The sequence below is a fragment of the Eptatretus burgeri genome, chromosome 12 (genome assembly GCF_056783735.1).
Source record: "Eptatretus burgeri isolate ZD-2024b chromosome 12, Ebu_testis_v1, whole genome shotgun sequence".
Lineage (NCBI taxonomy): Eukaryota > Metazoa > Chordata > Myxini > Myxiniformes > Myxinidae > Eptatretus > Eptatretus burgeri.
This window is the reverse complement of record NC_140972.1, coordinates 28,047,872-28,074,371: the sequence shown is the minus strand read 5'-3', so window position 1 is coordinate 28,074,371 and position 26,500 is coordinate 28,047,872. Positions and strand designations below refer to the sequence as shown.

Below are 26,500 nucleotides of genomic sequence, written 5' to 3'. Positions count from 1 at the left end.
CATGGGGTTGTGCCCCCATCTGTGTTCATCATAATTTGGAGATAAATTGAGTGTGGAATAATAATAACAATAAGAAGAAGAAGACATGCCAATTGGTATTTGTAAAGGGAGATGAAACATTTCAAATTATCTTTTAAAACCTTTGAATATACGAAGCAATTTGGGTCTTTAATGAAGATAGAGCAAAGGATTTTTTTTCTCTCGTGTTGGTTAGTTTTTCTTGTGCTTTTGTTTCGTTTTTTTTTTTGTGTGTTGTTTAGTTTGCATCAGGACAATAAGGTTACTCTACCTGTTGGGGAAGTAACTGTTGGTACCTAACGGGGCTACTTTTTTCATAGTATTGCCTTAATTTGCTGTCGATGTCATCTAACCTCTGTGGATACATTTCCAAACTGTCATTCCTGCTGGTTCTGATCCTGAGAGGGAAATAGCACCTTAAAAAGGTTGTTTTTGTTTCATTTAGAGCAAGCTTTGCATGGACATTGGACTGACATGTCTTTCTGGGCTCAGTTGCACTTTTTGTAATCTCTGTGTCTTTGTGGTTGTCCAAACCACCGATCTCTTTGCTTTCTCTTCTCTCAAAATATAGTGACCCGATCAGCATTTGTTATTTGCTCTTTTGGTATCTGCTTGTCTCGCATGCATTTCTTTTATAACTGCTTTTAGATGAAAACCCTCACTCTTCCCAACCACTGGATGAAGCAGTTTTTCTTGGCACATGTGTATACTGAGCTCCAAATGACTGGAGAGGCCCTGCAGAAATACCACGCACTGCAAGAGGCAGGCTTTGAGAAAAGCACGTACATTACAGCTCGCATCGCAGTGGCCCATCACAACATTCGAGGTAGATGTGCACATATTTGTCAACAACATGCAAAAGTGTCTTAGAAATTGCATCGGCCTTAAAATTTTATTTTCTTCAAGTTATGGTATCCTTTAGCTTGCAGCTCATGTTCTTTTATTGTCATCCAATAATTGCAGAAAACCAAACGTGTTGGACAAGTTGGTTCCTGCGAGAAATAGAAAATGAGTTAAAAATTGGGAGGGGGGGGGGAAAGCAGCAGTATTGAACAACAAATCGTGCAGATGCGCAGTTAAAAGTTTGCTTTCCTTGTGTTTCGTTCATTCCATGTCATCTGCGGATGGAAACAGCTCACGAGATTGAGGAGCATTAATGGAGGATAATAAATATTGTAGGCAAGGATGGGTTATGACCTCAGATGACAGTGCGCCATCTGCTTTGAAGTCTTTGGGAGGAAGTTCCACATGTGGGAGAAGCAAGGAACAAAATAATTGAGGTGTGCAGTCAGCTTGGATTTTAGCTGTTTAACCAGGAAGGGGTTACTGGAATAACGCATACATCCTGGATTTGTTTGAGAGGTGGGAGGGTTGAGAGAGCAGAGAGAGCGAATGAAACATACCAAATACTGAATTGGTCATCAGAAGGAACCCAAAAAAGTAAAGAGCAAAGATCGAGTCATCAGGATGAGCCTGGATAGGATTTGGGTTTCAGCCGCTACTTCACAACCCTCAAACCCATCCAGGTGCAGCCAAGTGAGCCTTGCAGAAAAATTTCTGTAAGAATTCTCTTCTCCTTAGACAGATAGATGAAGAAAGAGAGAAATAAAGAATAAAAGTGATAAAAGAAAGAAAAAGCAAGAATTAGAATGACTTGCATTCACTTGTCATGAGAATTAGAATGACCTGCATTCACTTGTCAAACTACAACAAAGGCAGTAATAAACAGAGAGGTAACTGATCTGCTGCACTGTGGAAGCAGCAGACCTTGTGCTTTGGCCATATTGCAGGAGATTCCAATAATGATGAGAGCTTTGCATTCCAAACAATTCAGCAGAGACGTATGTGATTTTTCTGAGATTTTCCTTCTGAATTGAGATTTTTCCAGGATTTAAGGACCTGTTCCAATGATCGGACCAGCATCTAATCGCTTCCAAATCAGAGGAGAGTGACACACCTGCTGTCTGTTTATAAGTGGGATGAGGGTACTGTTTAGCACAGTGTGGAGTCTTCTGCAAAAAGAAAGATAGGGGTTTTCTAGTGTGTCAGAGAGGTCATTTAGGTTGTTGAGGAAGAAGACTGGCCCAACACACTGCCTTGGGACACTCCATCCTTTACTGGGAGGGGAGGAGTGGGTTTCATTGACAGCATGAGTGGAGGAAGTCAGAAATCCAGGAATTATAGCAGCCTTGTATACCATAGGCAAAAGCTTAGCAAACAAAGCAGAATGACAGATTGTGTTGAATGCTTGAGATGTCTTCAGGCAAACAGTTGTGACCTCTTTTGAGATTTTGAGACTCCAGATATTGCTAAAGCCTGTATCTCACTGGCTGCGACAGCTCGCGACTTGTTGGAGACACCAAATTGTGATAAAACAGCGATAATTTTCACTTGGAATCACACTGAATTTATACTAAAACACATTTGCGTATGTCCCACGACTCCCGGCGAAATTTGGGATGAACTTCGCCTGGAGTTCGCATACATGTCGCACGACATTCGCGCGACGTTCAGGTGACAAAACTGAGATTTTTTTTTTTTTGGCACATGCAACTGTCGCGTGACGGTCACACGACGGTTGTGCGACCATCGCGCAAATGTCGTGCAACAGTCGCACGACAACTGTGCGTGAAAATTGAGAAATCGGGACCATGTATATAAATATATTGTTGCGAATTCGCACCCGCCAGCGTGTGAACGCCCGCGTCACTTGAATCGCGACCGCGTCGCCCACCGGACGGACAATTCAGTCATGACCCTCCAGGAACTATCGCCCGGAGCCAGTCTCGGGTGGGCCTTTCGGCCTCACCACAATCGTGCCAATCGGCCATCCGCGTAGGATAGGGTTGTTCACCAAACTCGACCTACCTAAGTACCCACGCGGATGGTAAACCGGGCGATCGTACCTCGCCACAGGTTGACTCCGGACACGAACCGCTTAAGCGGTCCGTTCCGTGCTACAGTGATAACCGAGCGGTGTTATCGCTGGCCTCGACAGTTCCGATTAATTACCGGGCGTATTAAGCCCACTACGAACCCTTTACGTGAAGCAGGATGGAGGGTCAATAAAGAAAAGACGAAGCGAAACGGGAAAACAGTTCACACAAAGCACATTTATTTCCCGGCACACGGAAAGCACATATATACAGCCATACAGTCAAAATGCACATATAGCAACCAAAACAAAAGCAACAACGACACAGAGTTACTACCGACGACGCGCACACACTGCAACACATACAGTTCTACTTTACAGACGGCGCCAACACACATTTACTCAAAAGCAAAGGAAAGAAGCCACCCTCATAGACAAGGGGGCAGACAGGCCTGTAGGCCAATTGTCCGCAAGACAGGGGGGGTCCTACCCGCGTCCTCGTGACGCGTTGGCGGACGAGCCGCAGATGTGGCCGCGTGGCTGTGCCCCAACTCCGTGCTCCTTGGCGGGTCTCGTTGGCATGATGTTTGGAGTGGGGTGGGAACAGGGCCCCCTTTTTGCACTATCTCAGCGTGGGGGAAAGGGGGAATTATTGATGCCCTGGGGGAGGGAGATGGCTGGCTGACTTGGGTCCCGCGACGAGCGATCCCACACCGCGGCCTCGCCGCCGACCGCCGTCCTTCTCGCCTCGGACCCGAGCTCGTTTGCCTCTTCCCGCAACTCTTCTCAGCCAACTCCAGAACCCAACACTTCGTCACCCGACTCGACTCTCTGCCACACCGATGACTCTCTCTGCCCTGATTCGCCTTGCGCTCGCCGTTTTATAGGCTGACAGGAGCAGCTAATATGCAAATATCCGGATCAGGATGACCTCGGGGGCGGAGCCACGATCGCCAATTCGTCGGAGGAAAGGGGGCATGAATCTCCCTGATCCTAGAATTTGCATATATCGATTTCCTTCAGACGCGCCTGGAGGCGGGGCCAAGCCGCTCCGCGTTTGCTAATTGGATGGAGCAAAAGTGGGCGTGTCGCGTTCCTGATCCGAATTTTCCTCAGAAAGGCCGCGATTTGTGCTCGCGGCTCGGTGCGTATCGCTGAACGGGCCCAAGACAGCCCGACGCTCAGTGTTCACAGGTGGTGTGGGAATGGCCGTAGAAGGAGAGAGGTGAAGGTGGTGGTGGGTTTTCGGTGATGGTTTGATGGTTATGGTGCCGTTTGGGAATGGCGGTGATGCGATGATGTGAGATTGAGTTGTGAAGGTAAAGGTCGTGGCTGTTGGTGTTGGTGTTGTTGTTGTTGTTGTCTGAGGGTTGGAGCGTGGTTGCAGTTGGTGACGATGGCTGGCGTGGTGGTTAAGGTGGTTGTTGTGTGATGGCGGTTGAGACGTGGTTGGTTCAAAATAAAGATAGAACAGAAAAACGCCCAACTCAAAGGATTGCAGCCTGAATGAATCACATAAATTCCTTCTATACAACGGGTTTGGGGCTAACTACACATGTACTTAGAGATATCTCACCTACAGGCCCTGAATGGTGGTTTGCGAATTTCCACAGCCATAACAATATACATATATATGGCCTCTCCCTTCCAGCAATCATATTGTCAGTTGGGAAACGAGTAAGAGAGTACCTGACTGAGTACTACAATGGTGTGGGAGCTGTGCCCTGGCAGAACAGGATGGTGGGATTACAGGAGAATGCTGACCAAGCCTGATTGTTAAAAGTGTTCTGTTACTTGTCAACGTTGCACCCACAAACATTGTGTGTGACCCAATTGTTCATCTGCCTTGATAGGGGCTTGTGGGTGTGACCATATTTTGTGTGTGACCTAATTTATGTAAAAATGTGTGACGTGATTTATGAATGATGGGAAAGTGAAAGGGATGATAGGAAAGTGAAAAGTTTGCATTGAAGGCCATTAATCAGAACAGGAGAGAAAGAGGACAGACAATGCTGGTTTTACAATATGGACTATGAGGTTTTCCCCCCCCCCCCCCGCCCAAGTCATATCTGGATTGAACTATTGTGAATCTATCTACATTACATTGCATGTCACATTTGTCGCACCTTCTGACTCACGGAAACTAAATTGAGAAGGGTTCGAGGCCGGTTTGAGACAACCGCGACGACTCTGTGACTATTTTGAGATAAAATTTGTCGCACAAATTTTTTGAACATGTTCAAAATCCAGTGACACCAGAGTGACGTCCTGCGACTCACGCGAGGAAATTGAGAACCACCGCGAAAGTTTCCAGACATTTTGGAGAATCCCGTTCGCATTTTGTCGCGAGCTGTCGCAGCCCAGTGAGATACAGGCTTAAGAGTTCCGAGGGAGCAGCAGCATCTCCGATGTTGAGTGACATCGACGCAATCTAAGCTGATGGTCAGTCATCAGGCTCTTTGAAAACAGGAATGAATTGACCTTGGTGGTTGTGATAGATTTCATTACTTTGCTTATAATTGGAAACAAGGGTTAACGTTTTTGAGTCGGTATTCCCTACAGACTTTGTTTCTCTTGTAGATCCCCAAATTCTGTCAAATGAATAGACATTGTGACCAGGTTGAAAAGAATGATCATTGAAAGCATGGAGCAAAGCGGTGATCGGGATGACAGGACACTGTGAGCAGGCTTCTGTGTTCATCATAATTTGGAGATAAATTGAGTGTGGAATAATAATAACAATAAGAAGAAGAAGACTTGCCAATTGGTATTTGTAAAGGGAGATGAATCATTTCAAATTATCTTTTAAAACCTTTGAATATACAAAGCAATTTGGTTCTTTAATGAAGATAGAAAGGAAGAGAAGAAAAAGATAAAGAGCGGGTTAGGGAATGAATAACCAGCAGAATGAGTTATTCTTTCCGTATAATTTTTTTTTTCCCCCTTCTGAGCATATTTGAGAATGAAAGAGAAGTATGATAAGAGGACACCCATGGGAGAATACTTGTCAATATTAACGCACTGAGTGTGCTGGCTATTTCGGTCCGAGACAACATCCAACTATATTAAATAAGGCAATTGTATGTTTGTACATCTGAAAATCATAGAAAAAACAGGGCTGGGCCTGATCTTCACCAAATTTTCCATGTGTTGGTAGCACCCAGTCAAGTCATGCGAACAAAAAAAATACACCCCTGCCCATGTGGAGGAGACGAGTTAGGATTTTTGCCTGTACACGTGTCATAGTGCAAGTGGTTTACTGACCCTTGCTGCATACTGGGGAATTATGAGCCACAGCACAATATTTTTTTCTCGCCTCCCCCCACTACCACCCCCCCCCAAACTCCTCCCAAAGGGAGCGGGTATTTCTCGTAATCTTAGATTTAACATGACCTGGACCAAGTTATTGCGGAACATGGAAACGGGTTTGTAACACCATAAACACACTCTCAAACGACAACAAATAGAACAGATCCGGTGCGCAATTGTTTTTTTTAATTGACCTTTGAGGCAGGAAAACTACATATACCCATATAAACATCCAGAACTGGAAACCTTTTCTAATTTAGCAATGGCAATAACATCACGGAGCGATGTGGGCCCCCCCCCCAGTGTTTAGTGTGAAAAATATTTTCACTAATACTTTTTTCCTTCACTGTTCATGAACAGATATTGATACAGCATTGGCTTTGTTCACTGACTTGACAAAGAAAGATCCATACCGCATTGAGAATATGGATCATCTATCAAACCTGCTTTACGTAAAGGTAATCAATCTGCAACATGATGCTTTGTTGTGTTTGACTGCCTGATTAAGCAACTTTGTGACTGATTTCCATTTACACGCAGAACATGCAAATGGAGCTCTGTTACCTCGCTCACAAATTGTGTGAAATTGACAAGTACCGTGTGGAGACCTGTTTTGTCATTGGTAAGTGTATTGTGGAATGCTTGCTTATAGAAAAAATGTAAAGGCTGTATACCGGGTACCATATACAAGGGGTAAAAGTTCCTTTGTCTCTGATTAGATCCTGATGCAATAAATTCATTTCTTCTTCAACAAAGTTGATGATGTACCATGGACGGTAACCACCTGATGCCATTACTGACCACAGTGGAGGCTAGTATAGCTAGGAATAGCTGAATTGTGGTTGTTTATCCTCAACCTGACAGCAAGCGGTGACGTTGTTCCATATTCCAGCATGATCTAGCACCCCATCGTTATAAAACAGGATTACGAACAACTTCTACCTCAAGGAATGCCTATTAACGCAAAAGTTAGTGTGGCAAAATGAGCTGCATACAGAGGCACATAAAATGAAGTTCTTCAGAAAGATAAAATTTGTTACACAAAACACGGTCGAGAGATGGAGAGACCCAGAGAGCCAGACGCAGTGTGTTAAAAGTCCACGAGCTGTTCTTGCCGGCCCCCACCCCACCACAAGACCCCCCCCCTTCCCACAAGGCTCACCGATTATGGTCAAAACTCAAAAGTCTTTACCTGAGGATCCCACCATTCAGACCCAAGACGTTTGACCAACCCAATTCAGACCCATGGTGCTGTTGCCATGAGGTCCCACCCCCTGAGGACATTGATGAATCCATCCTTGCCCATGAATCCAAGGTCCACCTCCTTCGTGGTGATGGACAGCACTAGGTAGGTTGAGTCTTCTCCCTCTGTTGGACAGAGGTAAACGTGCCGAATCACCCTCTATCCTTGCCTGACCTTGGCCAGTTTGACATGGGAACAAAAGTGCTGAGACCCCTTACCTCTAAGTATCATGTTAATTGGACAACACCGCCCACCTGCGGTGGTACTGAGGACCATTTGCCACATGTACTATATTTCATGTTCAAAAAGTCCGAAGAATATACATTAACGCAAACTATGGTTAAGGCCTTATCTAACTACTGACCCTATCTAACAAACATAACAATATGTTTATGCAGTTTTAGTTGTACGTAGCATAGGGCATCACATCTTTGCATACTTATCTCAGCAGTTTGGGTTTTATTGCTGTCATTTATGTTGTTTAGTGATTCAGTAGGTATAGGAACTTCATGTTTTATATGTACTGGACTTTTTACTTTCAGTAAATACATCAAGTTTTTCGTTGGATCGGTTGTGGATATTTGAGATCCACACTGCTAAAGAAGAGGGAGGGAGAAGGTTTTGGGTGCAGGGGAGGGGAGGGACAGGGTAGGACGATGGAGGAGAGGGGGGAAGATAAGGAGAATTACTGAAAGAGTGTGGGGGATTGCAGAAAAACTTGGAGTGTGCCGGATGAGGAGAAAAGGCTCAGTGGTGATGGGTTTAGGTACAGTGCGGAGTAATGAACTGCAAGGATGGGAAAAATAGCCGTTTTTACTTGATTTGCCAAAAATGAAGTTTTTAGTCCTTGATTACCCAAAATGCTTTGGCATGACCTCAACTTGATTTTCACGTTTTGAACTTCATTTGTAAGAAAGTTGACTTCCCAGAGTTCAAAATTCATTCAGGCTTTCAGTGATTGGGTCACCTGATCAAGATTCCGTTGGTTATACTTTCCTAAAACATCAAGATTGGTGTTTAAAAATGTAACAAAAGTTAACTCTGGAGTGCAACACGGCAATGATTAGCCAGACTCATTTCCTTGTTTAAGGTTGTACATGAGCATGCATTCACTATGGCCCCATGGAGGCTGTGGATCCTTTGTCTATTGTTTTCCATCCAATGCACTGAATATTAACATTTAAATGCAAGTGGTTCCCACAGAGAATCACTTTGGAACACAGAAGTAGAGAGGTGCAAGCCAAGTTCCACCCTTTTCCCCACCAACGGGGACATACGACATATGACTATGGATCGGTCAAAACGCAGTCATTTCATGATTAACATCAATTTGAATAGGAGTTGAAGGTTTTTATTGGGACATTGACCTCTGTGTGAAAATAACGTGGTTTAGCAAATTTAGTGGAAATTCGGCCAGGTAATTGGAAACGTGCAGTGCCATCAAAGTATTCACACCCCTCTACTTTTGTCACATTTTTGTTGTTGCAGCCTGAATTTAGAATGGATTTTATTTAATTTTTTTTTATCACCGAACTACACAAAATACCCCTTCCTAAGAAAGTGAAAACATTTTTTTAGGAACTTTTACAAATCCTTTAAAAATTATAATCTGAAATGTCTTTTGTCAATAAGTAGTCAACCCCTTTGCTATGACACTCCAAATTGAGCTCAGGTGCATCCAATTTCCTTTGATCATCCTTGAGATGTCTCCACAACTTGATTGGAGTCCACCTGTGGCCAACTCAATTGATTGGACATGATTTATAAAGAAGCACACCTTTCTATATAAGGTCCCACAGTAGACAGTGAATGTTAAAGCAGAAGCAGAAACTCTACCATGAAGTTCAAGGATCTGTCTAGAACTCCATGATAGAATTGTGAGGAGGCATAGATCTGGTGAAGGGTATAAAACATTTTCTAGAGTGTTGAAAGTTCCGAAGAGCACAGTGAGCTCCATCATTAGGAAATGTAAAGAATATGGAACTACCTCAACTCTTCCTAGAGCTGGCCGTCCGACAAAACTGATGAGCAACTGGAGAAGAAGGACGTTTGTCAGGGAGGTGACCAATAACCCAATAACCACTCTGGCAGAACTACAGAGTTCCTTGGCTGAGATGGAAGAACCTGCCGGAAGGACAACAGTCTCTGCAGCACTTCACAAATACAGGCTCAATATGAGAGTGGCCATACGGAAGCCACTCCTGAGAAAAAGACTCTGAGAGCATGAGGCAAAAGATTCAGTGGTGTGATGGGACGAAAATTGAACTCTTTGGCCTGAATGCAATGCACTGCATCTGCCGAAAACCGAGCACAACTCATCACCCATCGAACACCATCCCTACCGTGAAGCATGGTGGTGACAGCATCATGCTATGGGGATGCATTTCAGCAGTTGGGACCGGGAGACTTGTAAGGATAGAGGGAACAATGAATGGAGCCGAATACAGACAAATCTTGATAACCTGCTTCAGAGTGCAAAAGACCTTAGACTGTGGTAAATATTTACGTTCCAACAGGACAATGACCCCAACATGCCTGGTGTTGGCTTAATGGTTAGGGTGGTGGGCTTGCGATCCTAGGGTCCTGAGGTTCAAATCCCGCTCGGCTGTTGAATTAATACGAGGTGGGGTTAACTCTGCCTGTCATCCTTCCGAGGTCGGCAAAATGAGTGCCAGCATGCTGGTATACTGTGTCGGAGTGGCGACCCAACCAGGATTGTGTCCAATAGCCAAGGAGACTGTTTCTGCAGCACCAACACTCTGTATAGAGTATGGTCCCAATGGATGGAATGACCCCAATCATACAGCCAAAGCAACACTGGAATGACTTCAGAACAAAAACGTGAAAGTCCTTGAATGGCCCAGCCAAAGTCCGGATTTGAATCTCATTGAGAATCTGTGGAAAGACTTCAAGATTGCTGCACACCGACACTTTCCATCCAACTTGACAGAGCTTGAGCAAATTTGCAAGGAAGAATGGGAGCAAATCCTCAAATCCAGATGTGGAAAGCTGTGACAGACATACCTAAGAAGACTCAAAGCTGTTATCACTGCCAAAGCTGCTTCTACAAAGTATTGACTTGGGGTTGAATGCTTATTGACGCAAGACATTTCAGCTTTTCATTTTTCATTGATTTAAAATTTTTTCTAAAAACATGTTTTCACTTTGTTATTATGGGGTATTTCGTGTAGACTGGTGACAAAAAAATTGAATTTCATTCACTCTAAATTCAGGCTGTAACACAACAAAATGTAACAAAAGTTGGGGTGTGAATACTTTCTGAAAGCACTATATAAGGAACAAACAGGCTCGTTTTTACATATACTACAGATAAATATATATATATATATATATATATATATATATATATATATATATATATATATATATATATATATATATATATATATATATATATATATATATATTCTTCTTCTTTCGGCTGCTCCCTTTCGGGGTCGCCACAGCGGATCATCCGTATGATCCGCATAGTGATTTGGCACATGTTTTACGCCGGATGCCCTTCCTGACGCAACCCTGGTCGCCTCTTACGACACAGGGATATGGTACACCTATTTTAACCGGGGTATACACCGGCCCAGTACACTGGTACTCATTTCGCCGACCTCGGAAGGATGACGGGCTGAGTCAACCCCCTGGTGTATTAATTCAGTGGCCCAACGGGGCTTGAACTCAGGACCTTTTGGATCCCAAGCCGCTGCCCTAACCACTGCGCCAACACCAGGCTTTACAGATATATATATATATATATATATATATATATATATATATATATATATATATATATATATATATATATATATATATATATATATATATATATATATATATATATATATATATATATATATATATATATATATATATATATATATATATATATATATGTATGTATATGTATATATGTATATATGGATATGAGTTTGTCCTTCCCCGCCCTCCCCCCCCTCCTCCTGAGTGGTGTGTGTTTGTGCGTGTCTATGTCCGCCTGTCTCGGCAATCACTTTTTTACCATTTGAGCTTTTGTCATCCAATTTTCAATCAACCTCTATTATGAGACTATGCTGAAAGTAATTAAAAATTGTGTCAAAACAGTGTGGACCAGTTGTAAACCTGTGAGGGAGGTGGGGGGGGGTGGATCGTTTAGAGGGTCTTGGATGGGGGTGCCATTCATTTGCGGGGCCTCCCGAGCTGCCGACCATTGGGAAAGGGGAACAGCAACCTGTTGTAGACTTCACGAGGGAGGTGGGGTAATTGTTTGGAGACCGGAGGTTGTGGAGCTTGGACTGCTTTAATATCTCTGAGGCGTGTGGGCTGCTTGGAGGCTTTGGGAGGTACGGGGTCAGGAAATGGTTGGAGACCTCAGGGGTGGGGGGGGTCACAAGGAAATTTGATGCAGGTGGAGGCCATTCATCCATTAATGCCTGCGTCACATCAACACCACACCAATTTATCAACACTAGATCAAAATATTAAAGTGCAAAATGTGTTTTTTTTTTTTTTTTTTTTTTTTTTTTTTGAGAAATATCAGTTGGATATTTCTCCAAAAAATATCCAACCAATATTTCTGACCGGTTGGAGAAATATCATGAATGCATTTGTATCCAGCTAATAACCACTTAGCTGTTTGGGGCAGGATTTTGGAATCACCCACATGACGTGTCATCGAAGCAAGGCTTTTTGAACCCATTCACCTGAGTGTTTTTTTTTTGCTCTTGTTATTTGTGTTTGCTTCAAACGTTCCATTTCCAAATGCCATTACTGACTAAATTTGATAATTCCTCCTGTATGAAATGATCAGCTGTAATGTCAGATCTTATTTGATTGCCTCTTTAATTGTTTAAGTCTCATTCATGTCGGACTGCAGGTAACTACTACAGCTTGTGTACTCAACATGAGAAGGCTGTCGTTTACTTTCAACGGGCTCTCAAGTTGAACCCTCGCTGCTTGAGTGCTTGGACCCTCATGGGCCATGAGTATATGGAGATGAAGAACACTGCTGCTGCTATCCAAGCATATCGGTCTGTTTTATTGCTATTATTAATGAAACAACACAAAAGTTAATTGTACAAACGCAGACACCTATTCATGGAGAACCCTGTATGGGAGGGAGTCGAAAGATTTTTAGCTTTCCAAAAGTTTAATGTCTATTTCACTGATGTCAGGATGTTCGCAGCTTGGAAAAGTGTTCACAGGCAGCTTCGTTTATGAGCCATAGGATTGTTACTACCATAATGCAGAATCTTGCTGATATTGGTTGCCTTCATGTGTATAGTTGTCTGCAACTCCCCAAATAGCCTGGAGACCAAAACATCCAATAACGCCAGCCATTGATGCCTGCGAACACTTTTCCGACGGGTTGAAATACACTACAATAATTCGGAAGCCAAAAAAGAAGAAGGGAACTTCCTACGAAAGTTGTTCCGTTCAAATGGTTATCCCAACAGTTTTGTGAACAAGTGTATGCGGAGGAGGGTAAACCACGAATCTACACAACCCAAACCAAAGTTTTGGCGTGCCCTCCCATACGTGACCAACGCATCGGAAGTTTCCGCTCACCTGTTGGTCCCGTTTGAAGTCGACATTGACATAGACCTGAAGCTTGCATTAAACGCAGGATCTTGCAACCAAAAGACCAATTGAATTGGGAGGACAAATCATCTGTCATCTATAAAATAAATTGCAGCAACTGTGCAGCCCATGACATTGGAGAGACTTTGAAGAGACTAAAAACAAGGCTACACAAGTTAGCCATACGTAGAAACGACCCTGTCTTCCAAGTCGCAACACGCAACATCGGGCAAGAACATCAATTTATATTCAGTGAGGCTGAGATGATCGGACAAGCGAACAACCGAACATCCAGACAGCTGCAAGAGGCCTGGTATTGAAAAGACATTCAATTAATAGAAATATCAGTCTACACCTGGCGTATCAAGCATTACGTCACCAGTGCAAATGCCATTAAACACACTGAACGTGTTGATCACCTCGAATACTGTCACAGAACACACCAAAGAAGCAATTAGGAGTAATCAGTTAATCGGTAAAGTGATAACCCAGGTGCCATCAATCAGGATGATTAATCTCTCGTTTGTGTATGAATGGCACCGTATGTTATTTTTGTTTTTTATTTTTATTTTTATTTTTTAATCTTGTCTCCGATGATGGGCTTGAGTGAGAGCATGAAATGTTAGACCTTATAAAACTTTCATCCCAGTGATCAATTTTATTTTATCTTCAAGTATGGTGCCTGGGATACAAGCCTTTTCATGTTTAATATATAAAGCTTTTCAACCACTCACTCACTGATTGATATTTAAAATCGGTACCTTCCGGGTGACACAGAAAGCTTAACTTTTGCTTGTCGATGGACATCGAAACCGATACACTGGGAGAATCACAGAACCATCGGAAAGCGTCCGTAATGAAAATATAAATAAATTAAATATTAAATGCAGGTGAGTGACCGGAGACAGAGGAAGCACAGTTCGTTATTGCTGACAGTGTGTAAGCATACCCCGCTATTATGTATATGCATATTGTTGCGGTTCTGAAAACTGCATGTCTCGAAGGCAATGGCATCCACCATACAGTGATCTCCAGACAGTTATTTTGTTAGTATTCGTGCAGTCAGACCTTCCCCTCATGTCTATCGGGAGGAAGTGCGTTCTGTGGGTCTTCGAGCTCGGTCTAATTATATCTCTATCTTCTTTTCAATCCTGATTTCATTCCAACCCTTTCCCTTTATCGATGAAGCAAATCAAAGCAGGCACCGCACCCAGACGGCTGCCTGTGAAAATCACAATGATGAGAAACTCTCCACCACAAGACTATGGGGCGTGCGTGGAGCGCCCTTTCATTCGAATCTGCATCTAATAATTACATCTATCTTCTTTTCAACCCTGATTTACATCCAACTCTTTCCTTGAATCCATGATACAAAGCAAAGCAGGTGCAAATGCACGATAACAGACACGCGCGCAGCCCTGTGATAATCACCACCACACTGTACAGGACGCGCATGGCACACCTCTTCATTCGAGTCTGCACGCTGATTTACAACGGCGTCTCACCATCGACCTTCGCTCGCCACCTCGGCCACCAATATCTCCCGTAAACGGGAGAGGACATCCTGCGCATCCTTGCACCTCCGCCTTGATGCAGTCGCCACCAAGCAGAGGCGTGCTGCACGGCCCAAACCGCTCAGGCTGTGTGGCGTGCGGACGGAGCAAGCGCGTTGGCCAGCGCCAACCGCAGAGCGCCGGGGGTGCCCGAACTGGCATGCGGGACCAACGCGACCCTCAGCTCGTCGCCGGAACACAGCCCGGAAGTTCTGTGCAAGGCCATTTATGTCGTGGTATTCGGTGCAAGGCAATTCCACAGCTCGGCCATGTCTCGCCAGATGTAGAATGAGGCCGCTTCCAGCCGTGGGAGCCTGGCAGTGCGGGCCCGGGGTCCAATAGGAGCGCACGCTTCGGGTGATGCATCGCTTCTGGTCGTCACCCACCCGACACCACAGGGCTTATATAAGGTGGATCGCGAAGCCGTTGGCTCTCTCGACCTCTGCCTTGCCTGCTGGCTCCACCCACCCTCGAGCTCTACATTCGCCTGCTGCTGCGCCTTCTTTGCCTGCTGACTCCACCTGTCTCGCCTGCTGGTGTCCACCCACTCCACCCTCCTAACTTACCTGCTGCCTCCTCCTTGCCTGCCTGCTCTGCCCACTCTCTGGACCGGTGCACGTGTTTCCACGAGCCCCGGCACAGTAATTAGCATGAGACAACGTGCTGACTCTCAAGGTGGGATCGCTCAGCGGAGGGTCCCCCAATGTGTACTGGGTAGCGCGGTCGGCTGACCGTGCAAGGTATTGCGAGGCCGTTAGCTATCATGTCCTTTCCTTCCTTCTGATTATCTCATCTTCATCAGGTGTGTGTGTGTGCGTGCGTGCGTGATGGCATCTGTCCTCGCTTAAGTTAAGAGTGTAGAAGATATAACGTATAAGTCTGCTCTGTGTTTGCTTTAGTAAGTTGCTTGCTTTCTTTTGCCGCAACCCACAAATTCTTTGCTCTCCCTTTTGTGTATAACAATAAACCCCATTTACCATGCCGTATACTTTTCCTCACCTGATTGTTAATAAATGCTTGTATAGAAATGTTCCCAGCTCGTTTTCGTCTTTTCCTGTTTGACAAGGCGCACCAAGGGCGTGTCCCCCGGTAATTAGGTCACGTGACTATTTTAGGTAACCTGTTAACCCTAGACGGAGGACCCTAGGTCACGTGGTTGCGTTATTGGCATTCACGGTTGATTAGCGACCCGCCGCGTCACGGAGTTATCCATGTGCGATGTCCTGCGATTTCTGGAGAGTGGTGGGAACCCGAGGTAGATTTCCCACCCTCGTGGTCATCTCCCCCCAACCCCGGTTCCGCAACAAAGTATAATATATATATATATATATATATATATATATATATATATATATATATATATATATATATATATATATATATATATATATATATATATATATATATATATATATATATATATATATATATACACATACATCTCTATTATAATACCAAGCTTGCAAACTAAAAACTCGGCTCGCCATCACACGATCCCTATGAAATTGCTGTGGCACTTCGCGGACATGCCGCCAATGTTTGGGAAGTCTTGGCGTTCCATAGTACCACTTGCATTTTGCACAATGCGTATTTTTGTCATTCCCCGTGTACGGTCTGTCATCTGCTACCAGCTATCTTTTACTGCTATCCTGTGCATGTGCACGGGTATCGCTGATATATATATATATATATATATATATATATATATATATATATATATATATATATATATATATATATATATATATATATATATATATATATATATATATATATATATATATATATATATATATATATATATATATATATATATTGGATCGTGTTGATCCGCACTGGGTTGTGGGGACACGCCCTCTGTGCGCCTTGTCCAAACCAGATCAGGTGCAGCCGAACGTAACTGCCAAGGAATGCACCGGCTTGAAGTACGGATCGTTTGGAGATAACGTCCCAGTGAGGCTCGGATACGGACCATATTTTTATACATGTGAATGTATATGTATACATGTATATATAATATGTATGTATACATGTATAAATAGTTTACCAATGTACACTTCATAAATAGTTTACCAATGTACAATTTGATGCTTTTCAGACGTGCAATCGAGGTGAACAGGAGAGATTACCGGGCCTGGTACGGCCTTGCCCAGTCGTACGAGATTCTGAAGATGCCTTTTTATTGTATATACTACTATCGGCAGGCACATCAGCTCAGGTATGTTTTGAAGAGATGTTGTTTCAGCCTATTGTAATGACTGAAATGATGTGCATATGTATGTAATACATGATTACTCTGGAAAAAATGGTTCTAGTCCACCAGTTTTTTTTTTAATGTGTAACAAGCCAAACTAGTTTCCTTGTTTTTTGCCATACTTAATTTATTTTTCATTCGTGGCATTTGAATTGCTGATGCCGCAACTTGGATTTTTTTTTTGACTCGTTTTGTTCAATTCCCATTTAAGTTGGCAACTGGGGTGTTTTTATTTGTTTATTGTTTTTTTTATCTCATTAGTCCATAAGTATGTTTGGAATTGGTGTCTTTAAATAACAAAGAAGTTGTATTTTAATTTACCTCTGGTTTCTCTCACAATTTACATTGCTTTCTCATGGACTGGCATTGAACCTGTCGCTTCGCTGACGGTAGTTAAACAACATAACTTTTATATTGTTATGGCGTGGATCGGGTAACACTGAAAGCCCCACCTAGCATGTCCATTAAAGGACCGCGGACATCATCTACATAATTCACCTATGGCCGGATCTTTGTGGCCAGGGTAGGTTTACCATACCTGTGGAGATAAATGAAGCAGATGGGGAACCATGCCTGCCACTGCATTACAGGTATTAAATGGCCGAGCGAACCAGTGTTACATGCTGCAGTCTGTCTTTTATAAGAGCAATTATTCACTTGGGCCAATTGCCCAAGGAGCGCTATCTCAGATCGAAGTCGAGCAGGACAAGTCAAGACACGATATAAACTCTTTCATTAATTTATTACTATACACAAGCAGGACATTGGCAGGAGAAATGGTGGTTGGGGCATTCAAACGGAGAAATTGTTGGAGAAATCGGGAAAGGCAAGGCAAATAATATTTATAAATTTATAGGCACATTTACAGTGCCTTCCTAAAGTATTCACACTTATTGACTTTTCACATTTTCTTTTGTTGAGCCTGAATTTAAAATGCATTAAATTGAGATTTTATTTTTTGGTCACCAATCTACACAAAACACGGCATCATGACAAAGTGGAAACATGTTTTTCGAATTTTTTACAAGTGTATTGAAAATAAAATACAGAAATGTCTAATTTACATTAGTATTCAGCCCCCTGAGTCGACCATATGTCGAAGCGCCTTTGGCAGCGATTACATATTTGAGTTTTCTTGGGTGTCCATCAGCTTTGCACATTTGGATTTGGGGATTTTCTCCCATTTTTCCTTGTAGATTTGCTCACGCTCTGTCAAGTTGGATGGGGAGTGTCAGTGAACAGCAATCTTTAAGTCTTTCCACAGATTCTCAATGGGATTCAAGTCTGGTCTTTGGCTGAACAACTGAAAGACTTTCACGTTCTTTTTCTGAAGCTATTCCAGTGGTGATTTCCCTGTATGCTTGTGGTCATTGTCCTGTTGGAATGTAAATCTTCACCACAGTCTAAGGTCTTTTGCACTCTGAAGCAGGTTCTCCTCAAGGATTTGCCTGTATTTGGCTCCAATCATTGTTCCCTCTTCCTTACAAGTCTCCCAGTCCCTGCTGCTGAAAAGTATCCCCATAGCATGATGTTGCCACCACCATACTTCATGGTGGGGATGGTGTTACATGGGTGATGAGCTGTGCTCGTTTTTTGCCAGACGTAGCACTTTGCATTCAGGCCAAAGAGCTAAATTTTTGTCTCATCAGACCACAGAATATTTTGCCTCATGCTCTCAGTCTTTCACGTGCCTTTTTGCAAACTCCAGACATGCTGTCATGTACCTTTTTTCTCGGGAGTGGCTTCTGCTTGTCCACTCTCCCATAAATTCTAGATTTGTGAATTGCTGCAGAGATTGTTGTTTAAATTTAATTATACTTAACCATGTGCAGAGTGTTCTCTGGACTCTCTAGTTTAGTCAAGATTTATTTTATTGTATTTTCTTTTCACTTGCGTGGTGTGTGGGTGTTGGTGTTGGGTGTTTTTCGCTTTGTTCTAAAGCGTTCCTGCTGTTGTGAGTTATAAAAATGGGATGGTTGGAAAGCTAATAATCAGTTTACTTGGTTGGAAAGTTGATAATCAGTTTACATGGAACAAAAGTTTGTGTCCATTTAAACATTAAAATGCCTGTTTTAAAAGCCAGTCTTTCTGGGTGGATAGAGGAAGGATGACAAAAACAACAACCAGTCATGATGACAGCAACAACTGGAAGGGCACTCGGTAGAGCGCATACCTCCACCACGTAATGCCTGATCCATGAGAACATATTGGGCCCAATACATTTTTGAAATATGCTATATATCATTTTTGGCCTTAACTCTCAATGATGAAAATTACTTTCAAAATTAAATAATTCTCGTATCCAGATCCGGATTCGGATCTTTACCAAAATCGAATGAACTTGTCGTGGTCACACACCCAACTTGTCCACCAAGTTTCATCTGAATCCGTGCACAACTTTTTGAGCTTTCATGTGGTATATCATTTTTTTTCCCAATCTTTCAATGGTGAAGAATCATTTTAAAAATTCTAGTAGTTTGATCTCGATCCGGATCTTCATAAAAATCTAATCAGTTCGTCCTTGTCACACATTCGATCTGTCCGCAACTTTTTGAGATATCCTGCACACAGACAAACAGAGAGGGGTGAAACCATAACCACCTCCACCTTCGGTGGCGGAGGTAACAATGAGAGTTCATAGAACACGATTCCTCATGCAGTGTTCAAGTTTATACTCTACTTCATTTTTAATTACATAATGCTTTTAAAGATCATTAAATAAAATTCCAGCAGTGTCGCGCTCCTGAAGTATTCTCCTGAAGCACCACGCTGTTACAATGTAATGAGACGATGTTGAATCACAGTTTCGGAGATGGTGGTTTTATTGATAACCATATAATGCAGCATCAATCAGCGTCATGCATAGCCATATTGGCGGCCTCTTCTTCACCCAAATGCCGCACTCTCTTACATGCCGCATCCACTTCCCAGGAGCTGCACTTGACAGCTCCTATAACATACACCACCCTATAGAAAATGTCCAAGTACTGCAAAACTGGAGGTTCCTGGAAGTATTTATTATTTGGGTGATTTGTGTTCTTCAGTGTTCAAGTATATAATTAAATTTAAATAAAGGTTTAAAGAGGTTTAAAGGCATATAAATAAATTTATTCCAGGTTTTACCACAGTTTACTAAGTGTCTATTATATCACCCTATCTTACACGCTACATTCGTTCTTCATGCCTGTTGTATGTGTCCTTTATAAGGTCCTTAAAAACAGTAGGTTTCCTGTTTGGAATGATTTTCAATTTTGTTTGATTGCCGGACAGGCAGACAGAGTAAAAATATGATGTCACTCCTCCGCGCATGTGCGGTCAGGACAAATTCAGAGCCAAAGTACGGTAAAACGGCAGACTTGTTTTCCGATTCATGTCCAAAATATAACATTCAATTCAAACAAATTGTTCCTCGGTCATAAACTTATGAGATCGATGGATGGACAGACATGAACCAATTGTTTAACCCGCTTTTTGCTTCATGTGTGTGGGAGTAACAACAACAACAACAACAACAACAATGTGTTATAAAATATCCTTTTTCGGTGCATTTGACCTCATTTTACATCCTCATTGAGACTAAGATAAACCTGACATGTTTGTGAACTGCAACATTCTCTCTTTTGATTAAACACGTCAGCGAAGCCACAGGTAGGCACAGCTAGCTTCGTTTTAATTGTATGTGAAAGCCTGGTGTTGGCTTAGAAGTTAGGGTAGCCAGCTTGGGACCTTAGGGTCCTGAGTTCGAGCCCCACTGGCCGCTGAATTAACACCAGGTGGGGTTGACTCAGCCTGTCATCCTACCGAGGTCGACAAAATGAGCACCAGTGTACTGGTGGAGGGGCACAGCGTCAACGGCATAGTCGTGCCCAAACAAAATGATAGATACCCAACAGCCAAGCTGCCATATGCAAGAAGAGGAAGAAGAATTGTGTGAGAGATATGTTTTCATTTTATGATTACTGTATGTGTCTTCTTTTGTGAAGGCCAAATGATTCACGGATGCTTGTTGCTCTTGGAGATTGCTACCATAAGCTGGAGAAACTTGCAGAAGCTAAAAAGGTAAATTTTCATTTTTGTCAGAAATAAATTCAAATTTGAAGATGCAGGTTGACCTTTCCTCACCTCTATTTTTTGTTAGTGTTATTGGAAAGCCTACAGTGTCGGAGACATGGAAAAGGTTGCCCTTGTTAACCTTGCCAAGTGAGTATTCGTAATCTATTCAAATTGTATCGTACATTTGTTCTGTGTTCTGGTGACATCCCAGCATATGTTTTGTCTGTTTTGTTTTGTAGGCTGTATGAGCGACTCAATGAAAGTGATCTGGCTGCACAGTGTTATCACAGATACATACACGATATGTGTGAAGCTGGGGTATGTTTCGAATCGGTGCTTGCAAAATGCTACCTGCAGCTATTGGTTGTCACACAGTATGTCTTTCCATCGACCACTCTCGCATACAGCAGCTCCAGCATTCATATTTGTAGACTGAGTAAACATCTTAAAATGATTCTTGTAATCCTGGCGACAAGAAAACTGCAGTATTAGTTTGTATTTGATCAGGAGGAATGTGGTTATTTTTTGCTTTGCCCTCCTGTTCATCGTCTTTCTCCACACTGGACTTGAAGTTGTTAACATGGTTCTTTGCACACAGTGTTGCATCAATGAGTGCATTATCCTTCAGAGGGATGTTGAGCTCAGTCTCCCATCTGCTAGCATTTGATGGTGAATGTTCAAAATCTCATGTCGTCTTTAGCAAGAGGAAGCACCTATTGTGTCCTTGCATCCTGGCTAAATTCCAAATTCCTGCCCCGATTAATGCGAGGAAAAGCAATGACAAACCACGAAGTGCATTCTCTGCTCAGAGACTGCTTGGGCAGCACCAATTCTCTGAAAAGAATATGGACATTTAATTGGATTCCGATTTATAAGCCTTTTTGTTTGCACATTCTTTGCAAAATCCCTCTGCCCCCTCTTATTACTCATGACTGAACCTCAACCCATCATCACCGAGCCTTTTCTCCTCATCTGACCCTTTCCCCAAGCTCTTCTGCAATCTCCCACACTCTTTCAACAACTCTCCTTACCTCCTCCCCTCCCCTCTACCTAAAGCCTCCTCCCCTCCTCTTCCCTAACACTGTGGACCTCAAACATCTGGGGCCTTCGCTCAAACCTGACAGATCTTTCCATGCAAGTTGCCACTGACAAACCAGACATAATCTGCTTCACAGAAACTTTCCTCCTTCAAGACATCTCTGACTCCACAGTATCTCTCCCTGGTTACTCCCTCCTCTGGTATGACAGACCTGAGCCTCGTCCTGGCGGCAGAGTTGCTCTTTTCATCAAAGACTATTCCTCACTCTCCATGCACTGCCCTCACTCCCCCACATCCCCAGGAATACATCTGGCTATGGCTTCCCTTCCACTCCCACCCACCAAACAGTGATGACTACATTTACATCTCGCTCTCCGAAAACATGGACCAACTTTTATCCTCTCATCCCAACTCTCTTCTTCATATGTGGTGACTTCAGTTGCTATCATGCCAGTTGGCTGGGTTGTGGGTACCTCTCTCACCTGTCATGGCACTTCAGCAAAAGACTTCTGCAACTCATTGGGACTGACGCAATCTGTCAAATTCCCGACTCGGATCTCGAGATCTCCATCTCTTCTGGATCTGGTTTTGAACAATTTCCTGAAAATATCTGCTCTCCTTCCTCCGCTCCATTCGGTTCATCAGATCACATGCTTGTCAAAGTAGACATCTCTCTGGTTGTTATTAGAGAACCACCTCAGTGCCGCCGAGTCTGGCATTTCACTCAGGCCAACCGGCAGTGTCTTCAAGCAACCATCAAACTTCTAGACTGGTCTCCCATCTCTACTTTCTCTGACATCAACTCGTCCTGGGAATTCTTTCAAAGAAACTTACTCTCTCTAATGCACAGATTTATCCCATCTCGTCTTTAGTTGTCCTACCCCTCCTCCCTCACATGGTACATTGAAGCTTGTGGTGAGGCAGTTATCCTGAAGCAACTTGCCTTCACCTCATGGAAGGCAAATCCAACTGAAAGGCAATCTCAGTACCTTCCACAAAGCTCAGAGCAAGTGTGTCGACCCTCAGGAGAGCCAGAAAACAACACCTTTCTAATCTCAAGTCTGAAGTCTCAAACCAGTCTCCCTCATCCAAATCCTGGTGGTGTCAAGTTAAGTCTGTTTCTGGTGTAGGTTCCCCCTCCATCCCCTCTCTTTCCTCAAATGGCTGCACAGCTGACACTGCATGTGAAAAGGCTGAATGCCTAAACTCCGGGTTTGCTTCTAAATCTTGTGTCCCAAACCCATCACTTTTGGACCCACTTTATCCAGTCGCAACCAGCTGTTCCTGGACTCTGTGTCCTTTACTCCTGACAAGGTGGAGAGCTTGCTATCAAAGATCGACTCAGATTCTGCAACCGGTCCAGACAGCATCAGCCCCCCCCCCCCCCCCGTATCCTAAAACCTGCTCTTCTGCTTTTGCTCACCCTCTCTCTTTTTCTATTCACCCTCTCATTTGCTCAAGGACATCTGCCAACTGCTTGGAAATCAGCAAACATTACCGCTCGGCATAAAAAGTTGTAAAAACAGATCCCTGCATCTGCAGACCAATCGGTCTTCTCCCAATCTTCAGCAAGGTTATGGAATCCATCATTGCTTCAGACATTAAATAATTCCTCTTCGCCAATGGCTTGATTTCTTCTCATCAATTTGGGTTCAGACCAGGTCACTCTACCCTGGATATGCTGCTTCTGCTCAACAAACAATGGATGGAGGTACTATTGCCAGACATGAAATCAGAGCCATCTCCCTCGACAAATCGCGTACTTTCGATATGGTCTGGCACCCTGCCCTGCTCACCAAACTCTCTTCCTACGGTATCCAAGGCCATCTCCACTCATGGCTCGCAGGCTTCTCCTGTCGCAGCCAACATGTGGTCCTTAATGGAGTTCTTTCATCCCCTCTTCCTATCCAGGCTGTTATATGTTCTGTGTGTTAGCTCTCATATGAGCCTCGACATTGTATACAAAAAACAAATTTTAAAATGTTTGAAATGCATGTCAGTGAACAGATGTCAAAATGTGAGAAATTGAGATATTTTTGTTCATTTTCCTTTCTGAAAATTACCATTCAGCTGCATGTTTGTGAAAATCCTTTTGTAAAATTGCACATTTGATTTCCTTTTTCATGCTTTCAGGAGATCCTAGAACACGAGGAACTTAGCTCTGCATTCCGCAACCTGGCTCATTATTATTATCGAATTCAACGCTGGGATGATGCGGCCGTGTGTGCGCGCCGCTGCTGCGACTACAACAGTGTGAGTAATACCATAACTGTGTTCTCTCCTTAAGTGATGCATTCTGTTACACCACCTACATGAACTGTTTGGTTGCAATGCTTGCTACATTAACTTGAGACGTTATTCCAAATATACCATCTGCTAGGTGAGTTCCATAGCACGTACAAAAATGTAGTTTTTATTTTTTGGTATACCTTGTCGAGGCTCGCATGAGAGCTAACACATAACGCAGAGCAAGGAGGGCATGAGACAAGAGGGGTGGGAGAGGGAAGGACAAAACAGTGGGGAACAGAACAGAACAGAGAGGAGGCAGGGGAGGGAGAGAGCGAGGCAGGAGAGAGCGAGGCAGGAGAGAGCGAGGCAGGAGAGAGCGAGGCAGGAGAGAGCGAGGCAGGAGAGAGCGAGGCAGGAGAGAGCGAGGCAGGAGAGAGCGAGGCAGGAGAGAGCGAGGCAGGAGAGAGCGAGGCGAGAGAGAGCGAGGCAAGAGAGAGAGCGAGGCAAGAGAGAGAGCGAGGCAAGAGAGAGAGCGAGGCAAGAGAGAGAGAGAGCGAGAGAGAGAGCGAGAGAGAGAGAGAGAGAGCGAGAGAGAGAGAGAGAGAGAGAGAGAGAGAGAGAGAGAGAGAGAGAGAGAGAGAGAGAGAGAGAGAGAGAGAGAGAGAGAGAGAGAGAGAGAGAGAGAGAGAGAGAGAGAGAGAGAGAGAGAGAGAGAGAGAGAGAGAGAGAGAGAGAGAGAGAGAGAGATATATATATATATATATATATATATATATATATATATATATATATATATATATAGAGAGAGAGAGAGAGAGAGAGAGAGATATATATATATAGAGAGAGAGAGAGAGAGAGAGAGAGAGAGAGAGAGAGAGAGAGAGAGAGAGAGAGAGAGAGAGAGAGAGAGAGAGAGAGAGAGAGAGAGAGAGAGAGAGAGAGAGAGAGAGAGAGAGAGAGAGAGAGAGAGAGAGAGAGAGAGAGAGAGAGAGAGAGAGAGAGAGAGAGAGAGAGAGAGAGAGAGAGAGAGAGAGAGAGAGAGAGAGAGAGAGAGATATATATATATAGAGAGAGAGAGAGAGAGAGAGAGAGAGAGAGATATATATATAGAGAGAGAGAGAGAGAGAGAGATATATATATATATATATATAGAGAGATAGAGAGAGAGATATAGAGAGAGAGATATAGAGAGAGAGAGAGAGAGAGAGAGAGAGAGAGAGAGAGAGAGAGAGAGAGATATAGAGAGAGAGAGAGAGATATAGAGAGAGAGAGAGAGATATAGAGAGAGAGAGAGAGAGAGAGAGAGAGAGATATAGAGAGAGAGAGGAAGAAGAAGAGGAGTGAGGGAGGGGAAGGGAGGGAGCGGGGGTGGGGAGAGTCAGGGAGAGCGATGCCTCACCAAACATTGCTGTACAACTGCGAGAGGGAGAGTGAGAGATGGAGACAGCGAGAAAGAGAGTGACGTGGGGGGGGGGGGGGGGTGAGGAGGAAAAAGAGAAGCGAGGAAGGGGGGGAGGGTCGGGGAGAGCGATTCCTCACCAAACATTGCTGTACACTGTGAGAGGGAGAGTGAGAGAGATTGAGACAGCGAGAGAGAAAGAGAGTGACGTGGGGGGGGGGGTGAAGAGGAGAGAGAAAGGTGAGGTGTGGAGGTGGCATCAGCAAAGGGAATGATATGTTATACTTATAGACCGAACACACGCACAAAACAAACTTATGTCAGAACAGCTGGAGACAAAGTGACACAACAAAGTTTGTAAAGTAACCTGCTGACATATCTGCAAACACTTTGATATCCCAGTTCCAGAAAATTTGTGGGAACATGAACCCAAAGCAAACACTGAAAACATTGAAGTGCCGCACACGTACGACAAAATGATCCCATCAAGCGTGAACATCGAAAACGAATGCATTGTGACCAGATATCATACTTGGGTAAAAAAAAAAAAATAGAGAGAAGAAGGCATTGCGAATTGAGGTGTTAATTCCAGTGATTTTGGACTAAACAATGCAGAAATCAAGAAAATGACCAAATACCAAGACCTCAAGAATGAAGTGAAAAGATCCTGGAAGCTGAAGAATGCCAAAGTTGTACCAGTGAGAGTTGGAGCTCCGGGAATTATGACAAATAACCTCACAGAGATATTAATAACCATCACTGGGAATATCACTACAAACTAACCTACAGTGTGTCAAAACTTCACAGCTTGGTCCATGAATCGTGACCCCTTACTGAAATGAAGTTGGATACTTTGAGCCCACCCTGGGAGGACTCCATTCCATTTTATGAAACCCGCATACGTAAATACCAATCAATGACATACACACATGGATG

General features: G+C 43.5%; 1 protein-coding gene across 9 annotated transcripts in view; it reads left to right on the top strand.

Moving 5' to 3' along the window:
* CDC23 (cell division cycle 23) overlaps positions 1 to 26,500 on the top strand; it is a 121,776-nt gene that overhangs the window by 41,598 nt on the left and 53,678 nt on the right. For all 9 annotated transcript variants that reach the window (XM_085849959.1, XM_085849954.1, XM_085849958.1 and 6 more), the window contains 9 exons: positions 667 to 844; positions 6,563 to 6,660; positions 6,743 to 6,824; positions 12,334 to 12,487; positions 16,689 to 16,808; positions 20,828 to 20,903; positions 20,983 to 21,044; positions 21,137 to 21,215; positions 24,070 to 24,189. In XM_085849959.1, the coding sequence (XP_085706085.1) occupies positions 667 to 844; positions 6,563 to 6,660; positions 6,743 to 6,824; positions 12,334 to 12,487; positions 16,689 to 16,808; positions 20,828 to 20,903; positions 20,983 to 21,044; positions 21,137 to 21,215; positions 24,070 to 24,189 (969 nt within the window). The remainder of the gene's footprint in view (positions 1 to 666; positions 845 to 6,562; positions 6,661 to 6,742; positions 6,825 to 12,333; positions 12,488 to 16,688; positions 16,809 to 20,827; positions 20,904 to 20,982; positions 21,045 to 21,136; positions 21,216 to 24,069; positions 24,190 to 26,500) is intronic.